The 27,973-nt window shown below is 37.6% G+C and overlaps 1 protein-coding gene across 1 annotated transcript; it reads right to left on the bottom strand.

Moving 5' to 3' along the window:
• Positions 1–1,123: 1,123 nt before the first annotated feature.
• NME8 (NME/NM23 family member 8) lies at positions 1,124–16,801 on the bottom strand. Its single transcript, XM_029084794.1, has 15 exons — positions 16,769–16,801; positions 16,623–16,680; positions 15,710–15,816; positions 14,600–14,671; positions 13,441–13,557; positions 13,050–13,116; positions 12,509–12,588; positions 10,765–10,857; positions 8,156–8,301; positions 6,741–6,919; positions 5,498–5,642; positions 4,693–4,800; positions 3,618–3,769; positions 1,969–2,113; positions 1,124–1,346 (listed from the first exon to the last, which is right to left on the bottom strand). Exons 1-15 carry the CDS (start codon positions 16,799–16,801, stop codon positions 1,124–1,126), a joined length of 1,725 nt encoding a protein of 574 aa, XP_028940627.1.
• Between the last annotated feature and the right edge of the window lie 11,172 nt (positions 16,802–27,973).

Consider the following 27,973-nt stretch of genomic DNA (forward strand, 5'->3'; position numbering starts at 1 on the left):
GCCATTCTTTAGTAACTCAACCTTCAACAGGCTCAGACAGCAAAACTGAGAACATATCGGCTACAGAAGAATATTTGTGTTCCTCATGAACGCAAGCCAAGTTAGACTGAGACAGGGTACAAATTCGTTTGGCAAGGAGGTATATGTCCAGAATAGCTGTTATGTAAGAGCTGCTTTTATATTTTACTTCATCTGATATACTTGAATTGAGTAAATGGACTGGAAAGGGCCTTCTAGTATATTATCCTACCCGTGACAATAATTGTTAGATGTTTAGGGAAAGGATAAATAAACAATGCATAGGTTTTTCAGAGTCCTGGGGGAACCAATAGGCCTTAATAGCCTTGAGCAGTCTCACCTGGGATGCACACCCATAACTTTGGCCAATGGGCCTAGGAGCTCCATGTAAACTCACCCTTGGGTTTACTCCTTGCCTGAGCAGGAGTACCTGTGTCTGGCTTTCTTGCTGGTTGTTCCTGTCTGGACCTTTGCATGGGTCTTGGACCTGGTTCATTAGTTGTTTTGTCTGGGATTGTTGATGGACGCGGCCAACCAGTTCTGCTTGTATGCTGTGGGGCTGCACCCCACAGGCAAGGGCAGAGCCCACACTGTGGTCAAGCTTGGCTCCTGGCTCTTTCTTTGTGGAGCATTCCCACACTTGCTGCTGCTCCTTACTGATGTTGTAGCAGTGCCTCCTCTACCTGATGTTGTAGCAGTGCCTTCGCTACCCTTCAACATTTCTCCTTTGTAGGCTGCCTGAACCGGAAAACTCAATCCACATCACAGTGGACATGTCATTAATAGTGTTTTAATGACCTTCCTTCACCCTGTTTTTTTTTAAGGTAGTTATATACAAAACACCTTACTCTCCTGAAACTATTGCAAAGGCAATAGATCTGTTAAAGTGATAAAAGAAAAACTATCTACTAAGCATACATAAAGAAACCATTACTAACATCAAACTTCTAGCAGGTATTACTTGTTACATTGATATGCTTTGCAATATAGCAAAGCTGATAACAAAAAACTAGCTGGAAAAAAATGGTTGGAGTATGAAGGAAAATGGTAGACAAATGCATCTAATGACATGAATATCAATTTTCAGAGGTTGCATCTCAATTGTTCAATCTATATCAATCTCTCCAAATATGCACTCAATGCTTTGCAGTGCATGTGCTGTATTAGATGATCCATGAACAGCATTAGACAAAATATCCTGTGCAAACTGAGCTCGAATTGATTCAGGAGAGGTCTCTTTCGCCACTTCTGGATCAGTTGGACCCATTAGTTGCCTCCATTCTTCCACAGCGTTTTCCTTTGTTAAGATCATTATCACCGATGGGCCCCTGTAAAATCAATATAAGGAAGCTTTTACACTATTCTGAGATGCAGATTTAGCTTTGACTTCAGAAATACCATGAAAGATTATGGTAAGCATTACATTATCTGAATTTTATTAAACTGTTTAAATTTCAAAATTTGTTTCTGAGTGTTTTGTTTAAGACAATATCCTGTATTTGAATGGAAAAAAGATTATGATGATCAGCTATTTGGATCTGGAAATTTTGTCCTAAAAAGATTCTCACCCAATAATTTCTGAAGCAAGACAATATATACTGTTTTATCAACAGCTATATTCACAATGTTATGGGAAGATATTTGTCCTACAAGACAAGAAGAGGGATTCCATCAGAATGTTTTGGGTTTTTTTTGAGAAAAAAATCCAAAATAATAGTCACTATCCCTAAGTTTGGGAGGAATTTAAAATCTTCCTTTTAAAGGAAGAGTAGTCCATGCTAGAAACCACTAAACTTGCAAGAAAGGGTGAGAGAATGTAAAATACTTAGCCAAATTTGGATGTAGCATGTTTTGTTGGCAGTGTATATATATATATATATATTGTGTTGGCAGTGTAAATTCAAAGTTTGATGTCTGCTTACATATCTCAGTATTGTACAAGACACTTACTCAGTCATACAAGTCACTAACTGATCAAAAAAGGGTTTTCCTTTGTGATCATTATAAAACTGTGTAGCCATTTCATGAGTTAAAGGTTCTTCTTTAATCTTTGAGATGGTAAATCCAGCTTCTTTAACTTTTTGCATTATGTCATCTAGGAGAATAACAAGCAAACTCATACTTGGCTGAAATAGTTTAGATGCAAAAAAATTTTAAAAGTTCAAACGTAAAAAAACCACACAAACTTTAAAGGTTTCAGAAAATATTAGATGCTTTTCTTAAAAAAAAAATCAACAATACCTATTAAAATTCTACTTACAATATCAAAAAATCATGGACAATATGACAAACACTTCAACAATCCTCTAAAATATACCAATACCATTGTCATTGCATGGATCCAAGTATATCAGTAACATTCACTGCTGCTTCTCACATTGAGCAGAACATGGACTGTAGTTGTAATGCTACATCACACACCAGCTGGTCTGCTAAAATCAATCTGGATTGTTACAAGAGGGGAAGAAAGACTCACAGAAGCCAATGATGAATTAACATTAGAAAGACTACTGGAATTTGTGAGGACAGAAAAGAAGAATGTTAAAAAAAGGCTCTGAATAGAGCATTTAAAAAAAAGTCTCAGCAAAAATTTTTAAGGTAAGATTCTACATTGTACAGAGTGTACTTTCTACTTTGACATTTCCTCCCCATTTCCTTTGTCTAATAGCAAATTAAGCCAAGGATGGGAATGCATCTAATTGAGCAATGACTCCTTCTGAGTCAGTAGAGATACCTGTCTGAGCTAAGTACACATGAATTTGGAAAGCCTCCCTCTTTGACTTAGAAGGATGCTGGGTGGGTAGTTTGCACAAGTGCATGGCTTTTAAACAGTTTTAGTTAAGAACTCTCTCACTTCAATTCACCACCATTTTTGTGAAGAAAGAGCTATAGGCAGCTTAAGCAAAGAAAATTTGACAACTGAGACCTCAATATGAATTATGCGAGCTCTGTAAAAGCATTTCCCTTAATGGGAAAAGCATTTCAGAGAACAGAAAGTGCATCTGACATGATTTTCTGCATTATTATCGAAAATACAATTCTGGAGTTCTGGAGCCCCCATCACAAGAGACACCTGGAGCAGCTAGAACAAGTCCAGAGGAGGCCACCAGGATGATCCGAGGGCTGGAGCACCTCTCCTATGAGGACAGGCTGAGAGAGTTGGGGCTGTTCAGCCTGGAGAAGAGAAGGCTCCGGGGAGATCTTATAGTGGCTTCCAGTACCTGAAGGGGCTACAAGAAAGCTGGGGAGGGACTTTTCATAAGGGCAGTTAATGACAAAACAAGGGGAAATGGGTTTAAGCTGAAAGAGGGGAGGTTTAGATTAGATATTAGGAAGAAGTTCTTCACTGTGAGGGTGGTCAGACACTGGAACAGGTTGCCCAAGGAAGTTGTGGATGCCCCCTCCCTGTAAGTGTTCAAGGCCAGGCTGGATGAGGCTTTGAGCAACGTGGTCTAGTGGAAGGTGTCCCTGCTGATGGCAGGGGGGTTGGAACTGGATGATCTTTAAGGTCCCTTCCAACCCAAACCATTCTATGATTCTATGAATATTTTCTAGAAATTAGATCTATAGACATAGCCCATACTTTCTAGATCACTTACCTTTGTGATTCTTAGCAGCAGCAGGTTTGATTAATGCCAGTGTGTGCTCCTGAGGGAAGAAGAACTGTAATTCCTTCTGAGCCTCATCAGGTGTAGAACTACCATGCAGCTGATTAATAGGTATGTTGTCGACTGCATATTTTGCACGTAAACTAAGAGTCATTAAAAGAGTAAGTTACTTAAAGTAATAGCCATTTTGAGCTTCAACTACAACTAGCCTTAACCCAGTGAATATAAATTATAGTTGATCTGGTGACTTAAGTGCTTGATGAGCTCTCTGTAGGAGTAAGAAGCCTTAATTGTCTACAGAAAAAACAATCAACTTTTTAATTAACCACATAAAATATGAACACCTTCTCTTCTGTCATCTTGTATTTCCAAGATAATAACAGTTCTTGCTTAATGAAACACAACAGGTTAAGGTGTTACCACAGCAGTTGCTTAGAACAATAATATAAGCAGGTAAAACTGAGATGTTAATTTATAAAATGTGTAGAAGAAACTTAGTCACAAATAAAATATGCTACTGATGGATAGTTTTCATTAAGCTAAGAAAACAAGCATCTGTTCTAAAAAATAATAGTACCATTTCAAGCAAAAAACATCAATAAGAATGAGATATTACCAATATTTTTTGCACACAGAAAATGAATAGCAATACTTCTGTAGACCACAAAGCCTAAAAATTACCACCCGTGCTCACAAAGATTCAACTTAACAGCCAAGTAACCTGTTCATATGACCATCAGAGCAGGATTATAAAGAATTACAGGTGGATTCTTCCTGTGGTATGTGTTTCTAGTAGTCAAGGACCTTTTTTTGACTCAAGGGATCTTATTTTGCTTCAATACATGTTTTTAAACTCAACTTTTCATTATGTTTCATAGCCACTACTTCTCAAAAACTGCTGTAGTCACTACGTGCAATACAACATTTCTTCCAAGAAAAGCTTAAGAAACTGCAGAAATATGTATCAGTTTCCAGATGATGGCACTGTAGTCACACCAGTTGGAATGTGGTATTCTTTGAGATGGGGAATGTGAAAGCAATGATAGTTTACTGTTGTAAACCTTACCTGTCTGGATTTTCCTTCGTAGCCTTTTCAAGAGTCTTTGGGCCCAATAAATCTCTCCAGTGTGCAACAGCATTTACTCTTGTTAGAGCAAGTACAAGAGTTGGACCACTGTAAAATGGGAAAACTGGCATTAAAAGCGTCAAATATTAAACTCTTTGTAATTTATAAAAGGAATTGGATTATGTATAGTCCAGGATAGTAAAATGGGTCTTAACATTGGAGGATTTAAAAACCCATCTCCATTTAAACAGCTACAGTCTGATAAAACCCTATGGGGCTTAAATGCAAATTTAAATTTCAGAGTTATGGAATGTTAACATGACAGCAAGAATGTTGTAGAATTGGGCTGTGTCTTTATTATTAGATATAAAAATGCTGATCAGCTCCTAAGTTTTTGCATTTGTCCCAGCTTCACCTGAAGGCAATATCCAAATACAGTTTATTTTTCCTCCCTAAGGAATCCAGCACACAGCCTGGATGAAGATTTCAGAACTCTCCTACAGACAACCTAAATGCAGCCTTCCAGAACAGATCTCAACTGTTTTCACCCAAATCAATGGAACTGAACACTGACTTCAACAGCCTACCTCCACAGAAATGGAGTAGCTAGTAATTTTTTAAAACCTGATTTATTTATCTACTATAGTTGGAAATCATCTCATTATCTGCAGCTGTCTGGTCCTGTTTTTTCAATTTTACTAAACTCAGATTCATGGGTATCTTGTAGCCATGTATTATTCAGGATAATTATTCACTGTGAAAATTTCAGTCTTATAGATCCACATTCTCACTTCATTCAACATACCTGGTCATTTGCTCTAGAAGGACTGGGAAGTAGTCTTGATCTTCATGCTCTTTGTAAAATTCGCGTACCTGTTCTTCAGACAGGATTATTTCTTTCTGCATTGCTATTTCAAACCCATCATCCTTTATCCTTTGCATGATAGAATCTGTGTAAAATATTGAAATAATATTAAATTGCCATCCATTCATTAATTTGCACACTTGTGAAGAAATTACATGAACTCTCCAATCATAATGTTAAGTTTTTACAGATGAATTAATTTATTGGCTGAAGAACAGAAAACTAATTTAAAGCAACTTCTAGAGGGCTTCAGTAGTTGCTTGGACACTCAGAAAGCTGATGCTCACCTTCTGAAGGTTTTCTCTCACTTCAGAAACTCAGAATTCCTTACTGAGAAATATGATACTTGTTACTATCACCAAAAGAAGGTCTAAGGATTTTGAACAGGTGAATATGCATTTGACTAAGTCTTACAAGACCACATGCATAGATCAGCAGTGTTTTGTACAAGTCAAAATGCCTCTATAATTGCCTATATATGGACTGCAAAACTGCTACTTTAAGCAACATACTAGGTAACAATCAAGAAAATAAATGCATGAGGAGATGTCAAAATTGTAGTCTTTCTCTGTGTATAGTTTATTTCCAGTACAGAGATTCTGAAGTTAGAAGTAAAGATGCTATCTAATCTAGGAGAAAAAATGAAAATATATGCCTGAGAAGAAAAGTAAACTTCTTTGGATAAAGCTTCATGCTAATGGGGTAGATTTGCTGATTTAATCTGTAAAAACATTGTCTATATAGACCTGTCTTTGTGCAGCACTGCCTTGTGCAGCATAGAACATCCTAGGTCAGATCTTTTTCACCTTACCATTGATCTACCTTTGACCTGCCATTCAAGGATAATATCAGCTGCTTTATTATGGAAAGTAGTACAATCCCCTACACTATGAAACTGCTAGCTTCTCTGAGAGGTCTTCTAGAAACATTCCACCCAAATTTACAATCTAAAGGCATTCTTGAAAAATCAGGCAAAGGAACAAAATAGCGTTGACATTTACATTCTCAATATATCAAAAACATTTACTATATAACTATTTTCCTGACAAAAAATACTGTCAGCTTAATACTAGAGAGACAATATAACCTAAGAACATTTCTTTAGTAGAGTTAGAGTTTTTAAAGATCAAAATATGAAACATTTTATATACCCTAGATGGAAAATGTAGTTATTAACACTTACCACGTCTTTCCTTTAAGAGACAAGGTCTAATTAAGGCCAAAGTCCTTTCAGCTTTTGCGTCTGTCTTATTTATACCAAAATTCGGGAAAAAGAAGGCAAGTTGCCTGCTGGCCTCTTCCACACTGTCTTGCACATCACATATATTTAGTATACTCTCAGTTTCCATGGTCCCTTCCAACCTAACGAGACAGAAAGTAATAGAGTATTTAAGTCACTGTATGCATTGTGTTAACAGTTGACTTCTTGAAAATGTACTTTCTTAAAGTTTAGTGAAACATAAGAATAGAAAGCCAAACTAAGTTTTTATTAAATTCAGATTCATGGCTGAAGTAGTCCTTCTGAGAATTATTAATCTTCTCAAAAAGTGCCTTGTCATGTGCTATGAAAGAGAAATCTCAGCCATTCAGCTTTTCTAATTCCCTTCTAACTTATTCAAAATAGTCTCTCTGTTTCTCTAGACAGAATTACTACTGTCATGTACTCAGTGTATAATGAACATTCAATGAAAGGATTGTTCTTAACTAATGTACGGCATGATCATAAAAGTGATAGCACTACAGAACTGTCTTTAATAGAGATATTTCTCTGTCACTTGCCTGTGTATCTAAGGTTTATTTAGCTGTGTAAACACAGTCACTCTTGGGCACATCTAGAAAATGCAATATTCCTCAGTTGTGCTAAATTAATGCAGAAAGGGATACAGCAGATATCAATACAAATATAAATTATGATCACAAGTTCTTTTCTGGAATAAAGTGTTTAAATTCATGTTGCTTTAAGTAAATCTCTTTTCTAAATATAAAACATGATCCAATATTTGAATTTTTGTGAACACTCTATTGTTTGATGCTGTGTATACAGCTATCATCCTCTTCAAAATTCCCTACTAAATACTTGGCATAGGAGAGAAACAGACATTTCAAGATACCATCGTTGTGAACAACAAATCCTTACAATGTTCTAGTGTATCTTGGGGAAAAAACTCAAAACCTGAGGGAGCACAGCATGTTTCAGGTGTCCTTCTAGTCTCCCTTGGGCCATGTCTTCAGCTTCCCAGTGTACACAGAAGTGAACATGGGCAAGACTGCAACCCTCAATGGGCATTGCTGGCAGTCACCTTGTCTGGGTGAAGTAGTATCAAGTGAAATTTCTTGGCGTACAACAACTTTGAAGCGTAGCACCGTTCCCATTGGTCTGACAACCCATTTTAGGCTAGTTTAGAAACAGCAAGAGATCAGTGCCCTTTGCTTGTCATCTTTACCTAGGAAGCGTGGAGTTTCTATGTTCCCACAGGAACTGCAATTGCAAGGCATGTGAGTATCTGTAAGAATGTGCCTTTGTTTATGGTGTGCTCCAAATCCTGTAACTGTATCAATCATAAATAATCACAGATACACATTTTCACTGCTGGTTACCTGTCCTCAAGCTCATCAGCCAGACTCTCACTCGACTTGGGTAGTTCTTTCCAGTGAGGAATAGCATCCGTTGCTTCTTTTTTAGCGATTACCAAAACGTGGCATGGTCCACTCATCATGAATTGAACAAAATCCTCAAAATCAGGCTAAAAAACATAATTTTTCCCCTGTGAATTGCAAGAACTCTGACTTTCTAAAATCAGAAATGAGATCATCCTTTCCTAAGTCAGTCATAACTCTTATTCTAAAATGACATTCACATATGTTACTCTAAACCCCGTTAAACTGTTTGGAAAGTTTTTTGATCAGTCATTTGAGACAACAACATGATAAAATCTCTAAAACACTATTAATTGAGATAAAGGACATCATAAAACTACAGTAAGCGAGTACCACATTTTCCTCCAGGTTAAAATGCAAATGACAAGACTGAAGAAAGTTACCTATAATATCGAAGTGATTGAATGCTATGCTTGCAGTAGCACATGCAGTGTGACATAACAAACTGCAATACAGTTCCAGGCATAATTTTCGAAACTAAAAATCATGTAGCTGGCTGTAAATATAGAACACTGAGATACTTGCAAGACATTTGCAGTGTTTTCCTTCATTCTCTTTGCTATGTTCTTTTCACTCCTTCAGTTTCAACCTTTAACCTATGAATGTACATTTTCAGAAAATAATTTTTGAAGCTGTTGTGTTTTTAATATTTTTTTTCCTTGTACGTCATCTGTTTCTTCAATATAGTGAATTTCCTCCGATATCTTCTCTCCTTTTACATATTTGACTGAACCTTTTCTTTACCAGTCACTCTTATCTGATTGTGTATTATATATTTTTCCTTTAGTGAGGATGAAATATTCACATGTATGCTTTTAATTAATTGCTTTTCTATTTTAATTATCTTCATATCTATCATAAAACTAACCCATTTCACAAGATGAACAAACTCAAAAGAGACAAAATGATTGCAAGTACAAAATCATTTAGTCCAATGCATAAAGGAAAGTGTTGTGGCTTCAAAAGTATGCTTATTCATGTTAAAAGAAATATATGCGGCTGTTAGATTTGGCTCTCCTGACTCTCTCAGCTTCATCATTACAAAGAAACAATTTCTGCTTACAGTTGTATCTGAAGGTCTATTACCTTGAGTCTCCATTCTGTTATAAGAGGCAGCCTCTGGACCTCCAACAACCTTGTACAGTATTAAATCAAGAATAATTTTGCCCACTGAGCACAAAGGTATCTATATTCTATATTGTCACTTTAACATAATTACTTTTCATCTTCGAATTACACTTAAAGAATGGCAAATAATTGGCTTCTCGATATGCATAGGGCCCTCTGGACCGCTTCTAATAGTTCATAGTATTTTTGTTATTCTCCCTGTCCTAACGCTGGCTAGGATCTGCTGTGGTGCAGTAGTGCTGTCACATATCAAACACTGCACGCCTTTTCCCTGTCTTCGTTCCTCCCACATCTCCCTCTACACCTAAATAATATCAAATTTGGCTGTTCCCATGAAGATGACTTAGATTTATTCCTATTTCAAAACTGTCTGTGTCTAAACTAGAATCCCAGCTTCACCAAAACCAAGCTCTTCAATGATTCCTTACAAACTCTCCCTCTTACTTCCTTTCTAAACCATAATGCAGCCATCTGGTGATTACTGTCTGATTTTTTTTTTCTCCTCTGACTTCAGTAAGAACCATCTTGTCTCACACTCATTCATTTGGATTGCCACAGGAACAATTTCCCAGCTGCTGCTTTTGATTATGCCAATCCTTTCTTTGATCCCTTCCATTGGTCCCTCTAAAAATATCAAACAAACTAGTTATCTGCATACAATTTCAGACTATATCTTTTGCAGATCTTAAATAAGAGAAGGTATAAATATTTGCTAAGCAGGTTCATTTTTTTGATTCAGATCCTTCTGTAAAGTTAACTTTACCTACCATACTGCCAGAGCACTTGACAATATCCAGGTGCTAGTTTGCTCGATCACTACCATTTAATGGTGACCAACATAATTTCATTGTTTTCTTGAACTTTATATCTATCCTTAGCTATTTATTGTCCTCTCATATAGGATAGGGACACAAAAATAACCTCCAATGGAGTTGCTTTCTCTTTCTGCCTGTGCACTTGCCTATTCCCAGTACTACCCCGTGATAAAAGCTGTAAAGAAATAAAAATGTAATATACACTATCACTTATTTTCTAGCTGGAAGAGTATGTGTCAAACAGTTGCATACTGTCATACAGATGACACTGGATTTTGGTTTTGTGCTACATTTCAGCACCTAACTTAGTCTACTTCTAGGGCCATGACTAAGGGTCATGCACATTCTGATAACAGAAAGAACTACAAAATCTTTTGCTGTTTAATTGGAGTTCAGTTTAATTCACTTGGAATGTTAGAGTGCTAGCAAGCCATATTTGTATGAGTTGATAAGAAAAGAAAGAGATCCTATTTCCTTTTTCTTGTGTACTAAATCTACATTACTTCAGTTCTTCAACTTATTAAAAATTTACAAGCCAGAGATTTGCAAACACAATAGCTACAATTATATATTTACCTGTTCCTTTTGTTTAGTGTTTTTTTTTACCTGTTCTTTGTTCCGAGCATAGAACACTCTGATTTGCTCTTCAGTTAGCATTTTCTCTTCTGCTGCTTCAATGCCAAATCCCGCATCTCTAATCTGTAATTATTCAGTTATTACTCAGTGGCATTTGAAAATGGATATAGACAAAATCATATGTTATTGTAAATCTAAACACTGATTGATTTTGGAAATTATCTTAAATTTAAAATTCTCTGAAATATCCCAAGTATAACTTAGACATTTGCCTAAACTACCATTTCAGCTTTTCAAAGCATTTCACTAAATTCAGGATCCCAATGCCCACTAAGTTAATGTTTGTGAAAAATATAGGGCAGTTCAACATAGGAATTCATTCAGTAGTTAATAATACCTTTTATTTAACATTGAATAAACTTGATTTAACCATTGTGTGTGATTAACATGCAATCACTTCTAAAAATGTTGTTATAAACTATATTATAATCACAGTAGTCATATAAACGTGTACTCATCAACAGTTGTGTTAGGCTAAGCTAATTTGCTTTAGAAACAACAAATAAACAACAATAAAATCTATTTTGTGATTATCTATTTTATGATGATCTATTTTAAGTTATATTAGTGCACTAAATTCAAGTACATATAAAAGATGCACACTTGCATGACTTATATCAAAATTCACAGTCCACTGGTATGGGGTTTATATTATATACTGATATTTAAACACCCAAGGCACTACCCAGCACCAATACTGATCATATGCCAATATTAACCTGTTTACCAGCACTCTGCCCTTTAAAAGCTCCTATGTTGCTGCTGAATGTTTCCAGACCGCCTCGACAAGGCTGAGTGTGGAAACAGGATGGGTAGACAGTTCATAAGGCAGTGTGAAGGCAAAGCCAACTAGCAGCTGCTCAGCTCCAGCTAAATTGCTTTCAAGCACTGGCTGCTTTTTATTTGCATTTACTGAACCTCCTTCCTTTCTGGCCAAGGTAGAGTAATTCCAGAAAAAACCTGTACAACACTCTGATTTTCTTTCCTGCCAAAGTCACTGTCCCAGTCATAACACATTCTTAAATTAGTATAATTTTATCTTAATATATAGTGTTAGGAGACGTTTTATTTGTAACAGAAACAGTGAGAAATTCCTGTGATTGAAATGAGCAATCCTACAGGATCATATTCTGGAAGGCAAAAGAATTTTTCTTTCACTGTGAGATGGCTTAAACAAATGCTGAATCCTGGGATGCACCCTTGAGTACTTGCTGGAATCACATCCTTCACTGAAGGAACAAATATTTCACTAGTGAAAAATACTAGTGTACAGTCTCTGATTACTAGTGCACATGAATTAACCTCACCATCTACACATATATATCATCAATTTCCCACAAGGAACTAGTTAGTTGATTTATGTGTGCCTGCCTGTGTGAAGAATTAACTTCACCACCACAGCTTCTAGTTCTCATTTTTATTGCAATATGAGGAAAAAAAAAAATTCTCTCTGTAGATGTCATGTGTCACCTATTGACATAGTATGAATTGATGTCATACCTCACTTAGTGACATAAAATATTAAAGCAATAGTGTCAATCTGAATGCCATATTATTTCAGGTCCAAATTATCTTGCTTTTATCTTCCTTATCAGAGAAACATTAACAGGTCTTGTTCTAAAGCCTGGGCATAAATTAGGATCTACTTAATCTTACATCTTGTTACTATGCCTCTTAGCTAAATAGGATGAATAAATCTTCAGATTAGGTCTACCTTTTGTTTAATTTCTTCTACACGTCCCTCTAAGACATCATCGGGTTTTATAATTCCAACAGAATATCTGACTACTTCTTCTGGGAAAGGGAAAAAAACATGTCAGTGAATAAATTTATCAAAACAAATACACAACTATATTTTCCATTACTTACAAGTGGGTTTCTCTAAATACTTCTCCATTTTAATATTGAGATGGCCAAAGAGTGGTTCCAAAAAATAAGTCACTCCAGCACTTAAAGAATGTCTTAGAGTGTGGGACCATCCTTGGCCATCCCTGGAGTCCACATTTCTGATGAACCACTGGTGTTTTGGGTCATATGGTGGACAAATGGTTCACATGGAGCTAGGTATGGAAGGAAAAAGTACAATTCAAGATGGATGTTTTGTCTAGGGAGCTCTGTATGCACAAGACTAGAAATATGAAAAGAATTAATTTCATTTTGGTACTGGACATATGCAATTCTTAATCAAATAACTAAAAAGATATTTGTTCTTTTCCTATTTGTTGACATTTCTAAAATAAATCAAACATATTTACCCTTGGGTTCATTCTCGTCAACAGTCTCTTCTGATGATTTCTCTTCTAGGAAAACAAGTTCATCTACCTAAGGTGATTGCAAATATAGTAAAAACTTCTATAGACTAAAACTTCTATGTGCTAGTGATATTTTGTCCATCTCTCCATTTCTTGCGTTAATAGACCAATCTGCAAATTTATTAAGTTTTTATAAAGTACCATTTAATGAATGGTACTTTATAATTCTAATAAATTTCTAAAAAACCTCCTCCCATGTATCGCTTTATTGTTAAGAAAAAAATACAGAATGTTAAACGTTACATTACAGAAAACACTGTCAGAGGCATTCAGAGAAACCATGTCAGTGTAACAAAAATGCTCATTTATATTTAAGCATCTGTTTCGTGAGCACCTCGACGCGTTCCTTCAGTCCAGCTACAATTTCCTTCTCTTCTTGCACGAGCTCTGTTATTTTCTTACTTAAAAGAGGAGCATTTACACCTCTCACTGTGTCAATAATTTTACCATTCTGTAAAAGAGAAAATAACACTATCGCTGAGTTTTTGTTGCTTAGTTTACACATTAACTTGATTTTTGGAGCATGCTGTAGCTTGCTATTTTTTCCAGCAATAGGACCACTTCCCATGCCCACTGGTGAATACCAAATCTCCTACTACCTCTACCAGTTCAGAACCTTTCTTGGTTTTATTTCCTCGTTTCATTCTCTGCCTCATTTTCCATTTTTATTTCTAGGTTCACTATTAATAATACAGTCAGAAGTAAATGCAAATATGGAATTTACTAGCTCTTAATTTCTGTAATATGGAGTTTCCTATCTTTTTATTGTGTTACATTTCAGTGTGTGCTCTACCACATTCATGAGCAACACAGTGAAGATAACCACTGGTGATAAAAGATGCTGCTAACTTCACTTGGCAATATTCAGGTTCAAACCTGAAAGTGCCCTGAAAGTGTCATTGTTCTTGGCCCTTAATTTCAGGAGTTCAAATCCTAGCGCCTTCAAGTCAAAAAACCTACTGCTTTCTAAGTGAGCAGTATTCTACAGTGGAGTTCTAGGAGAACCCTTTTTCTGTTTCCATCAGTGAAAGATAATACATAAATATATTATTTAATTGTTACAATTTTTCAGGTGTGAAAACCGCAATTTTATTTGTTTATCTTAAAAACCTTAAAGTGCCAGGAAGCATAAACTCTTTTTCCCCGAGGGAAAGTCTAAGTAAAGTAATCATTTCTGTGTAACCATGTGTAGGCACTTTATGTGCGGCAACCCTGGAAAACTTATTTGTATTTCTCATTAAGTAACGACCAAAACTGTGGTTGCCACAAATCTTCTGTGGCTGTATGTGCAGCAGCCAGAACAAAAATGTGCTCGAGAACCACAGACTGAGGCATGGGAAACAGCCTCAAGTAAACAACATCTGATGTTAAGATTCTACCTACCGTAAAATGTAAAGATATGGTTTATAGAGCTTCAAATTTATTTTTAATCTACTGAAAAATTAAGGCAAAAGTAAGCAGCATATTAAAATAAACTGATGTGATGTACTTACAACGCAAAAAAGAAACACAGGTTCACATTTATTCCTAAATGGTTTCAGAGTTGGAATGTTGTCAGCCTCTGCCTGAAGTCAGATGAAAAAATTTACTTACATAAGGGTGTATATATATATATATAAAACATTTTTACTTGTAAGAAAACTGCAGTCTTACATACTTTGGTGTTACACATTCAAACTGCAGTATTACATACAACTGGAAGTCCTTATAACACTTGCTGGTGATGAAGAAAAAACAGATTTGGTAACATGGGACTGGCCTCCCTTTGTATTACAGCAGCTCATCCCAGAAAAATACCTTATCCTAGTACTGTTTTCCCATGTAGGTTATAATAACATACATAAATGAGGAAGTAGTTCATGCAGTCTCGACAGAAGAGATTATCCACTGTATTATCCACTTTGTGACATGTGGTCAACTCTATGAAAGCACTTGAGATTACCTCTGAACATAACTGCCTGCTTTTTTTAAATATAAACAATACATGTATTTTCTGCAAAGATGCTTTGATCAGGCAATTGAAAGTTTTCAGTAAAATGAAAAAGGATGTGCTTGGTCAATATCTGTGAGGAACTGAGTCTGTGAAACAAATATATCTACTTTAAATATGATATATACTTCTAATTTTATGCTGCTAGTGTAGAGGAATACTTTTACTACTAGAGTTTTGTGATAATTTATTTTTCAGTTCCCCCTTTCTGTTCTCTTAAAAACGAAATACGAGGGAGTATTTGTGAAAAAGGTGTAACAGCATTTTTCAGGGGTGTAAGAATTTTGTATGTGATAATCCATAATGTAGAGACTTAAAACTAAAAATCATATAGTCTGACTTTTGAAAATTTCTGCATCTGATCAAGGAAAACAAAAGTTGTGGGGGTATCAGCTCCCTTTCTGTTATAGCTCTTTCCATATTTATTACCATTTCTAATCTACCTCTAAACAAACTCTCTGAGGAGATACGTGAAAGAAGAGGAAATCAGAGCAAAATTATGATGACTCAGTGTAAGGACAGTAAAATGAAAGGTCTTGCATATGCAGACAGATAATAAGTTACATTTAAAATAAAATGTAAATAAAGTTCCATACAGAATTAACATCCTTACCACTGCAAAATGCAACACATCGTCTTCATCAAACTCGGTCTTCAGTTTTCTGAATAAATTCAGCACAGCTTTGCAAGGACCACACCAAGCTTGATACACATCTATTACTAAAATGTAAGAGTTTGGAATTAACAAACAGCTGACTTGTGGAACTAAAATGAGCCGTATTTGTAAGTGCATTGGAACAGTCCTGGGAAGGCATTCACATGCACCTTGCAGTCCTCTTCTAGTCCATCAACATATTCATTGAACACATCAGTTTCCTCTTTCATTTCAATTGCTTTTGACATCAACAACCGATTTCACAATACTATCTGAGATGATTAATCCAATCAGCTACATTTCTCTCATATTCCTTTTCCTTTGAAATGTTCTTTTTCTTTTCGCACTGTTGGTTTTCATTCTTGTCTAGATCTTTATTCCCTCCCTGAACACAAGCAGATAACTACTTTCCCATTACTACACCTCTATAAATATGAACCCCTTACAGATTTGTTCCTTCTACCCAAATACAATTCCTAGGAGACCTTGTTGTTGGACTGAGTGAACTGAAAATTAGTTCTATTAATTTAGTCTGCACAAGGTTTTAGGCAAAAACTTCCACAGAAGTGTCCAGTCCCCTACTGTACAGAATACCATATTGAAAAGGTATTTTCTGAACTTCAATGTATAATATTGCATAAAATAATAGATAATATGATTTGTGACAAGTATTTATTTATCATGGAAGACAGTGTATATTCATAAACACAATATATATATTTATAAATATATTAACATAACCTTTTTTAAAAAGATAATATGGCACAAGTCTTCTAGATTTCTGATAAATATCTGTTAAAGATGATATGATATAAAAGTACGAAAATCTGTACATATCTTCATGAGAGATTAAACAGAAAATAGTAACTACCTACAACACCCTTTGTCAGCAACATTTCATCCCACTGGTTTTGGTTGGTTATTATGTCCTGAAATAAAATGAATTGACATTTTAACATCTTAAAAAGGCAGAAAAAAATCTATCTCTAGAATTGTTCAAGCAATTAGGATTTATACCTGGAGCGGGATTTCTTTCTTCTTGCTTGCCATTTCCCTGTAATTACAGGAAACGTATCAAAATACAAAGCACATTTAACAGTTTTTTAAAAGAACATGTGACATGCAGACCTGATTTATATGATTTTAAACACGGCACTGCCTTCTGATTCTCTTAAAAATAACTCACCTGAAGCCCCTACAACAATGGCAGTTAACACCCCACATCACAATTCTGTGGAGCAATACACAACTTATTCACAAAACCCACATAGCATAGGAGACAGAATAAAATTTAGTTTCCTAATCTGTTAGAGTCTTTAAAGTTTTTTGGCCTCAACAATTTTTCAAGCTTATCATTACTCTGTTCAGAATGGCCACAGGGGCCTTGGATGGGATAACAGTTGCTGTAAACAGTGGACTACTTCAGAAAAATATTGATTGAAGAGCTTCAACTCTAATGACATCAAATCAGGCTTCCTGTCTTCTGGGATACATGAAAAGCAATGACTTACATGTGTCTCCTAACTAAACTCACAAACTGAATCCTGATGCTTCCATCGTTCTGTCATTAATAAAAAATGTCCTCTTTTTTTTTTTTTTTTTTTTTTTTTAAAGGATAATTAACTGCGAAGTGGGCAGGGAATCTATCTCAGTTAAGTTACATACGTGGATGAAGTTTGACTTCAGCTTCCAAATGGAGCTTCACTGAATAATAAATGTAATCACTGCATTGGCAGCTTGAGTGGAGGTTTCTAATGTTCTTGGTTAAGATGGTAATCCTTGCCTTGAAGAAAATGAAAGTGCAACCATGAATGTAACCTCCACTGGCACTGGTATCTGACAAGTCAACCAGCAAATATATCTAGAGTTTGAATTATCCTGGCATTCCCACTGGAGCTGCTCCCTTCAGATCACAGATTGAGACATAGTGGCCAACATGAACTCTTACCAAGAACTCTTACCCCGATGCTTGTTCACATTTCATCTAAAAGTATTATTAAGGAATAAAATTTTAAATACAGGCTTTCTTCAAATCATTTAAACCAGGTAGTGAGACAGATTCATTGGCATGGCATTAATTTAAATCCTTTAAAGCCTCTGAGGTGATGTTGCTAACTATTGAAACTATTGGAAACTAACAGATGAAAATATGTCATATTAGTAGGAAATCTTCAACAAAAGAGCAAGTCTGTCATTGTTACCTACTGTCACAGAGCAGTAGTGACAAATGCAGTGTAAGGCTAGATCTGCAGAACGTCCACTACATACATGGCAACGGGCTGTATCAATCGTCCTACACATGCTCCTCAACTAAAAATGTGCAGTCATATGTTCTGAGATGACAAATAAAAGCACTGCAGAAGAGACACGTGCTACTATATGCAAATATTCAAATGTACACGTTAATCTGGCATAGTAGCTGTGTGAGACAAACATGTGAAGGTACATGTGACATCTGTACTTATTAATAAAATTTTCACATCACACATTCTCTCAGTAATGCAGTCAGTATTATACTGATAAAACCTGAGCAGATAAGCAAATTTTCTCCAATATTTATCATACAGGCAGCATGCTTCTCTAACCTTGATCCAAAGCATTTTGCTATCCACACTTCATCAAGCGTGTGCAAACGCTACACCTCTTACCACACACTTTACAACCAAAACTGCTTCCTCGGGCTATGCAGATGTAAAAATAGACCCGGGTGCACACTCACGTACACTGTCAAACTGACATTCCAATATGCACGTTTTTTGCAGATAAATATTCAATATCTTAGCACAAACCTTCGTATATATCTATACATACATGAAAATATCCAAGTGCTTTTTAAGATTTTGCTGTGCACCTGTGTGTATGTACATACATACAGACATATAGTCCCCTGTGCATAAACCCTTGTGTATGACAGCAGGTCCCTGCATGCTCCTCGGTAGCACTCTGATGGACTATATGATCCTACCCTTGAATTCTATGAAATCAGATAAAATATGAAAAATCATGGATGGAAAGCACTCACTGAGCAACACCACACATCAGCTTGCACGCACATGCATACCTGGTGCCTGCTCACCCCTGCGATGTTGTCCCACCCGGGAACAGATGGGCACCCCCAGCCCCACGTCCACCTGCACACCTTGTCCCTGCCCTGCACCGTCTGTTTGCTTGGGGACACCTCGTGACGGCCCATCTGTCACCCCCTTCAACAGCTCTAACTGCCTCCCTGGGCCGTTACCCATCCCCAGCCCCCATCATGCTCATTCCCCAAGGGTCACTTTTCCACCCTTCTTTACCAGTCTGTGGCTGACATGGCACTGGGGAGCCAAGCTGCAGGCACATGGAGAGGGGAATGGAGAGGGAGCTGGGGGGAGCAGGAGTTGGAGGAAGCAACGCTATTTCCTGCATTGTTTTTCCTCTGTTCCTCTCCTCCTAGGCAGAATCCAACCTTAGCCTTTAAATTGTGAGAACGTTAATCTTGGAACCTAATTAGCAATCTGCCTTCACTCTGTGTTACTTGCAAATTGTGAGACGATGGAGATGAAAGGGGGAAATTTTTTGTGGAATTCACAATGACCAAAGGAGGGTCTTGAAAGCCAAATAACAGTGGCCACTCATGCTCACCTACTATCAGTGCAGGTCTGGGACCACGCTGGTTCAGAACACAGTATTGTTTTTCAGATGCAAAGTTGCATCTCAGTAGCCCCAAAAATTCAGATAAAGGGGAAGTTCATTTATACAGGTAGAAAGCAAAGTACAGTGTGGCTATTTTCATACATAGATAAACTCTTAAGGGCATCTCACCAGGTGGTGAGAATTTATTTGTGGAGGTCTAAGCTTAAGAATGGTCACAAATCAAATGTAGGTGTCTCTAAAGTGTTCACATTTCACCTGTGCGTGTTGTTATTGGTTTATAAATTGTCCATGCTTCCAACTTACTTCTGAAGCATACTAAGTGCTGTGATATGCATCTACAGCATCTTAATAAAATCTAGTTTCAGTGACTTTCTTGTCACTTTTCTTAAGCTTTCTAGAAGTGCTCACCAAAGCATGACTTGCAAAGCCCCTGCTGAAGAGTGAATTTTATTTCCTGAAACTAATGTGAAGAAAAAAGTAGGGTAACAGCACTTAAGGGACCCAGAATAGATGTTCTTTCTCACTGTTAAATCATCTCAAGTTGACAGATGTTTGTTCTGCAGCAGTGTGAATGAGGTAACGTTTCCGCAGAGCCACAGAAGTTTTTAATGCTGAGACTGTGCTATGCCCTAACAGCTTGGATTGGATCAATTAGGTGGCAAGGCAGACTTTGCATTCAGATCAGAAATAATGCATTTATATAGCCAACACTAAATCACTTCCTACATTTTTTTACTGGAAAATTCTAGCTTTGGAACCAGTATAAACTCTGCATTGGCTTGTTTGGAAGTGTGTGGGGGGGTGCCTTTGAATAATCTTTCTTTTCCTGCATGAGGTAGGAAAACATCTTTTGAAACCTTAATAGGCTTCCAAAATTAGAAAGAACTACAAAAGATATTTAACCCACACACCATGTGGAAGTTAAAGTCCCAAAACATAGGCTGTGTTTTTGGGGTTTCCTTTGCAAACTGCTAACTTCTTTATCCGAGCCATTTTCATCATGAATACACATTTTTTTATATATTAGCTAAAAAAAAAAAGTCTTGAAGAGAAACACTAGAGTGAGGTAATGCTCGTGTACCAAATGTTAAAAGGCTGATGCAGCCTGTTCTGTAACTGTTCTGCTAGAATGGATTATATGTATGCTTTGGATATCACTAACTATTTAATGTAAATGAATCTTGTTCATAAATTTGGTATTTTAAAATACTGGATCTCAAAGAAGACGTTGATTTTCACTGCACCCATTCCTATCAACGCATTTGCAAAATTTAGAAGCAAGTAGTAAAAGAAGATTGGAGTTGTCGTCTCTTTGCTAATCAGCAGCTGAACCTCTTCTTCTTGGATCTCATGCTGTGTCTCCCTCAATTTTTTTTTCTGATTGTCAACATTTCAGTGAGGAATTAGGTTGTATTGGGTTTGTGCAGTGGGGTTTTGGTAGCAGGGAGGGAAAGCAGTAGCCAGGCTTTCACCTGGCATAGATCACACTTTTTGTACTAAGGATTTTGAGGGCTAAATGCCATGTGCCTCCCCAGTGTATGACAGAAGCATGAGATAAACCACAACTGATCATTTCTGTCATATGTTCCTGGAAAAGGAAATCTGGGGTTTGATCATGCAGTGAGTGATCATACGTCAAACAGGGTGGTCATTGGGAGAGAGAGTAATAATCACTTGTTAGCAGAAGCAGGAAGTTTTTATGTGGCTGGTGATGTATTTTTATCTACAGATGAAGGGTCCTGCTGGAAAAGGGTGATACGGAGCAAGCCCGTGGTTGAGTGACTCATCCTATTTGTGAGCTGTAGCTTGGGTTTCTCACAAGGTTTCCAATACAGCGTGTGCTAGAGGATCAGAAATCACCTCTGACTCATCTCAAAACCAGATTTGCCTCTGCTGTCGTGGCTTCCTTCCTGTGCTCCAGCTGTACACAGTGCATGTGTACCCTGCATGTGCATAGGAGATGCTCCTGGTCAAACACCCTACCAGTCCCCTGGGCTTACCACAGAGGTTGGGAGGATAACGAACTTATTTCCCCAGTACTGGTCTTGAACATAAATAAATAAAGAAAGGAAACATGTATCTATGCATTCATATATATGCTGCAAACTCAGCATCTGAAAATGCACACCATAATTCCTTATTCATGACTGCTACCAGCTGTGCCATCGCAGATGTTGTGGTGGTGAAAACCCCCCGGGGACACTTTGCAATCACACTTTGCAATCACACTTCGCAATCACAGGACTTGGTGGTCTTGCTTTGGTTACAGGTGCAGTGAGTTGGGACAGTCAGACACTCCCTGACTTTACCCAAAACACTGTGGTGGTGCAGCTTTGCCATCACAGGACAAGTCAATATTGTGCCCCTGCTTTGATTACAGGTGCAGTGAGTTGGGATAATCAGGCACTCTCTGCCTCTATCCAAAACACCTGCTATGCTACCAGCATTTATCATATAAATAGAGGTTCTGAGACGTTTTGATCTTTCCTGGGCTGCAGTGGGATGTGACTGGTACCTCACTCTGAGTGAGACACCTTGCAGAGCTTTCCAGACTGAAGTTTGGGAAACCTGGTGGACTATCACTGATGATGGGACCCGGGCTGTAATTCTCCACTTGAGGCTCAACCCTTCACCATGAGGAATGCAAAAGCAGTGATGTGAGTATTTCTCTCAACTTGAGGGGAATTTTTAATAAGTATCCATTTATACATATTTTTATGCATGTATATATATATCTGTGTGTGTATGTGTGGTTTGATTTAAGAAACTTTATGAATCAATTCATTGTTGATTATTGATGAATCAAGTTTGTTAGAAAATAATATAATCCAATCTTGTGATTTATTATAGTAGTGTTAATGAACCTTACATTGCTGCTATTTTAACCTTAGATTGCTGCTACCTCCAGGTTGTGCAAAACACATAGTCATGTTCCTCCTTTGTACGCTTTTTCCATGTCATAAATAATAGAGTGAACCTTGCCATTGAACTCTGTTAAGTTGCATTTCTCTACAAATTCATATTAAATTACCTTTAGCTGATATATTTGATGGTGACTTTTAAGTCCTTCAATTTCCAACTGTGACATGTGGCCTAACAATTTTTTCTTGAAAAAAAAGATTTCCTGGTGGAAGATGGTCTAACAGTGAAATAAAATAATTGGAGATCCATTAGGGAACCAGGGATTTATATTTCAGATATATTGAAGAAATCTCTTTTAAACTGCTTCCTGATTTTTTTAAGCATTGTAGTTTCTATTTACCAGTCCTTTTTAATTTCTTTTTTTAATAGAGTCAGTTGCTGATCTCAGTGAGTTATCCTCACTGTTCAAATTTGATAAACTTCAAGATCAAAGCTGATTAATTTTGATCTGTTGCCCAATCTGAAAGCATAGAACCTTTTCTCTTTTAACACACTTTTAATTCTGGAATTCCTTGTGTTACTGATAACATGGTATACAAATATATATAATATATCTTGATATAAATGCAATTATATGGTCATACCTACCTGGGAGAGTTTTGCTGATAACTTCTTTTAAATTATACCCTCTCCTCTTCTATATGTACAGAATCTCTATCATGCTGCAGGCAGCTGTTTGATCCTTAAATGAGAGCAGTTCTAGTTTTATTTAAATGATGAAACAGGCTACAAAAATGGTAATTCTATTAAGAATAAATAAATGATCTTTCAGATATTCCCAAAATGATATATTAGTTTCAGGGTTTTTTTTGTAAAACAGTACAGTAGTATTATAGTGTACACGTGTACCTAAGTTCAGTGTTTTATAAATGCATGTTAAAAAAAACTGGCATTTGTTTTATACAAGTATCTATAAACCCAGTTTTACCTCTGACTTTGAGCACATAGAAGTTTCTAAATCTGATTGCACACATTTTTCACTTGAATTTGTTCAATATTCCTAGTTATCTCCAACTATTTGGTTAATATATCTTATAATTACTTTTTAGGCTTTCATTAACTCAAGCTCAAAACTTCAGAACTTTTCCATATCAATCTACTGCTAATTTCACTTTCACCACTTTGTCCAGATTTTCAGCATCTGAAACACACAGAAGCAGAGAGATACTTTAGTTAGAGACGGTAGAAATACTTTTGTCTCTTGTATAAAAATTCTGATTGCTTTTACTTTTAATGCAAGTCAATTGGTATATATAGCACAATAGAGTCATCAACAGACTTTGAATTTTAAGCAATGCACTTTCTGAATCCAGACCATTTTTTTTCCTCTGTCTCAAACTCATTTATAATTTCCAGGTTTAAAAGTAAATGATTCAAGGTTTAAATATAAGTTACAAAATAAGGATGATATATAACTTCATCTCTAGGCTGAGTGTCTTATCACATCTCTCAGCTTGTTTTGCCTCACTTGTTTGATCCACATCAGACAGGAGTGGTGGCAGTGATCTGATGAGTTCAACACACCTTAATCTTGGCAAGTTGCTTGAAAGGGAATGTTTGGTATTAAAACCAGCTGCCTGAAGATGAATCTAAATTGCAGAAGTTTCTCTTTTTTGAAGGCTTCTTGGTGACTTGGCCATGTAGCTGAACTGGAATGTTTCATAGAAGTTTTAAAATGTTTTGTCTGTATGTGTGGAGAATACCTGGCAGCAAAACACAGCCATGGCAGTGAGTTAGTCACACTGAGAAAAACACACAGAGATGTCATCTCAAGCTGAAGGAAAAGTCTCAGGTTTTCTTGTTTTCTTTGTAATATCTGTCCAGCATCAGTTCTGTATCATCATCGCATTTGACTGTGTTTTTACTACTGAGTTAAGCTATGTGCATGATTACTCCCTGGCATGGGGCTCAAGAAACCTGTAAACTCTTAAAATCATCTGTAAATTTGATGAATGGTCTCAGGAACATATTTACCCCTGATATTTAGCACCTTCCCTAAACATCTCTTGCACATGGTGTGAAAGTTGGGGTGTGCTGGGGACCACTACTGTCTACTAGTATGGACATGGCAATGATTGCTTTGACATGGTACTCTGACAGTGTCTCAAGAAACATTAGTCCATGGTCTAGGTTCTTCTGGGCATACTAATGAGATGCTGTAAAATACCCATTCCTTTCTTTTTTGACCTCAGGTTGAAGAATAGTGTGGGGCTGGGAGGATGGCTGTCTTTCTCCTAGTCAAAGAGGGTCTGAGATAAGAGTGAGGAGTTCAGCTCCAGCTGGCACACCTCAGGGACTACAGGAGTGGAGGTTTTGAGTACCATGCCTTGTTTTCCCAAGATACTGAAGAAAAGACAATGGTGATGATCAGGAGACTGCGGGGCTGAAACATCAGTCAACTGTAGCTTGGCATATATAAAGTCACTATATTGGTCTGCAGCAGGTCTTCAGGTCTGAGGCCTGGGTTGGGAGGAGGGCAACAACCCAAGCACACATTTTCCAGCTCCCCTTTTGACTGTGTGCCATTCTCTGGAAGCAAATGCCAACCTCCAAGAAAAATCCAGGTGAAGGGGGTCTTCTCTCACATGCTGACATCCTGCTTAGACCATCCCACTCAGTGATAGGATCTGACCTGAGGTTTCTTCTGAAGTAGGAAAAATCAGGTTTATGCCTTGATTTTTCTGATGGGAGAGAGCAAGGCTGAATACTGAGGACGTTTAGAGACAGATGCCTGTAGACCTAGGCTGAGGCACACAATGTGCTATAGCAGATGGGAGGGTGGAAACAGGGAAGGTCAGCAGCTCCTCTTCAACTGAGAGTCTTCCATGGCAACAGCAGCAGATAAAATCACATCAGCCAGAACTTGCCTGCTAGCAACCAGACATGGTCCCCACTGGGACCTCCGTTCCCTGTCATGCTTTAACACCATGGTGGCAAGCTCAATGAAGTGGTTACAGCTGCCAGCTGAGATTGACTTTGCAGCCACATAGACTGTGGGTGGGGACACACTACCCCAGAAGCAGTAACTTTCACAGCCTGTCCCTTCTTCCTTTGCATCTGGGGCTTCAAGGGCTCTAGCACGCACTCACAACAGACCACATCCTCAGTGACACAAAGAAAAAGGCATAAACAGACCAAGATGTAACAAAATAAGGTGCACAGCCTGGCTTCATTGTAGAGACAAGCCCGGCTGCCTAGGGAATGCCCATCTGTCATGTGCAGTGCCTAAGAACAGCTCACAGGTAGAGGAGGTGCAGGTAAAGGTCTACACATTGAGAAAGGCTGTATTAATGAGGTCTGCCAAGGGTGAAAGACAAATCTAATCACTTTCAAAAATGTGAGCAGGATGGCTGCAAGGCTTTGATGGTTTGGTGCAGTGATTTATTTGAGTGCTGTGGTGGACTGGCCTAGCCCTGAATCAAGAGCTCCAGATGGGCTCATTTACTTTCTATCATTAGGTTTTGGGAGGTTGGTGGGGCTCTCCGGGTGTTGGAGGTCCCAGGTTCTCCACTGTCATTTTGCTAGAAGGGTAGTGATAATACACCCAGTGTTCACCACACTGTTGTCCAGCCTGTGACTTGGAACTTATCACTTCACTGTTAGGTAGTCAAAGCAGGGGCCTGCTGGACCCATAAAAGTAGAAGCACTTGAAGCAAGATTTATAGAATCACAGAATGGTTTGAAGTGGAAGGAACCTTAAAAGATCATCCAGTTCCAACCCTCCTGCCATGAGCAGGGACACCTTCCACTAGACCAGGTTGCTCAAAGCCTCATCCAACCTGACCTTGAACACTTCCAGGGAGAGGGCAGCCACAACTTTGAGCAACCTGTTCCAGTGTCTCATCACCCTCACAATAAATAAATTCCTCCTAATATCTAATCTCAATCTCCCCTCTTCAGTTTAAAGTGATTACCCATTGTTCTATCACTACATGCCCTTGGAAAATGTCCCTCCCCAGCCTTCCTGTAGCCCCTTCAGGTATCTGAATTATGACTAGCTTGTTTTGAACTCACATATAAGCAAACTAGTATAATTGGTAATAATATATATGTATTTCTGTATCCAGTGGCCCAGTAAATAATCCTACTGCAATCAGAAGAAGCAGATGTTGGTGTGCCTTATGCTAACCACACAAGGCTTCAGCCCTGGTCTGTTAGGTTTGTAATCAAACTGTTACGAAAACTTGCTGTGTGAACCAGAGTTAGGTATCAAATGTCCCATGTTATGATGTACAGTCTAAGCTTGGAATAAGAGTAATGTTTAAAACTGGCTCCATTTCTTAATTTTCTAAGCATTCCTACTACAGAATTCTCTAATTCCCTAAATGATATATATATATATATATTCAATAATACCAGTTATTTGCCCAAATGTGTATTCCTCTGAGACCCTGGATATCTACCTACTGTGATCTGATGTAGCATGTGGTCTGTGCTTTCTGTTAAATGACTGTGTGGCACAGGATCATAGTGGCTAAGCAGCATCTGCTCTAAAGTAGCTCTCACACCTCATACAAACAGACATCTGTGGGTGAGAGGAGGATGCCATTTCAGCCTTTGGAGAGTTTTTTACTCTAGCAGCAGCAGAATGGTTAGTATAGTTGCTGATGGTGACAACAAATCTTCCTAGATGCCCCCTGAGGTTGGTAGTTAAAGTTTGATGGACTCCTTGAAGTTACCACCAAAAGGAAACGAGCATTACGCTGCACAGTTGGAAAGGCTACAAGGAGCAAAAGGTTGGTCAATCTTGACAGCGTGGTCTTCAGTGATACCCTCTGTTGTGATGTGGTCTATTGGAATTGTCCACTAACCAGTTGCACACTGATAAAAAAAAAGCCAGGGGCAGCACATGGCCATCAAGTTATCACAAGGCTGTTTCCCACCAGGATGGGCTCCTGGGAGGTGATGCTTTGCCATGCAATGATCGCTGCCAAATCTTTGCACGGAGCACCAAAACTGACCCCATATGTGGAGGTCAGTGTGGAATAACTGGCAGGAAGAGCTAAATTTGCATCTTATGTAGTGCTCACTTTTGTCAATCCAAAAGCAAAACTATTTATTTTACTAGTTAAAAAATAAATCCCATTAAATTGAAAATTTACCCAACAAATGTATGACCATGTGGCACAAAAGCATGTAACAGGATGATGTGCAAGATACTAGAAAGTGCATCTGCCATGAGAAAAATAAACTGCCTACCATGGGTCAGTGGGATTGTTTTCTTCCCTCCTAGAGAGTGGAACAGTCAGAACTTGCTGCATGATTTGTCTTCACCTGCACTCAGTTTCAAAAAGCCAGAATGTCTCTTAAGCAGCTGGATTTAAGCATTAAATAATTTCAGTGACTGAAAGAAAAACCATTCCTGGAACACTATTACTTGTCCAAAAGTCTTTGCCTCTTCCATCCTCTCCTCCCACTTTTTTGAGTCTCTTCTTCTGGGAACGAAGAATCTTTTTTTTTCCTGTACGTCAGGTGGATTTTGACATGATATCAAAAAGTTTTATGTATTCCCTGAATCTTTTTCATGGCAAAATCTTGGCTTCTGAAAGATAGATAAGGCAGGATGCACAAAGGAAATGTAGAGCTTGGGGTAATGTCAGTCTTTTACTTCCATCCATGACCAGAAGCAGGAGGTAACCCCAAATAAGTCATTCACTGTCTGTC

The sequence above is a fragment of the Antrostomus carolinensis genome, unplaced genomic scaffold (genome assembly GCF_000700745.2).
Source record: "Antrostomus carolinensis isolate BGI_N321 unplaced genomic scaffold, ASM70074v2 scaffold17474, whole genome shotgun sequence".
In the NCBI taxonomy this organism is placed as follows: domain Eukaryota; kingdom Metazoa; phylum Chordata; class Aves; order Caprimulgiformes; family Caprimulgidae; genus Antrostomus; species Antrostomus carolinensis.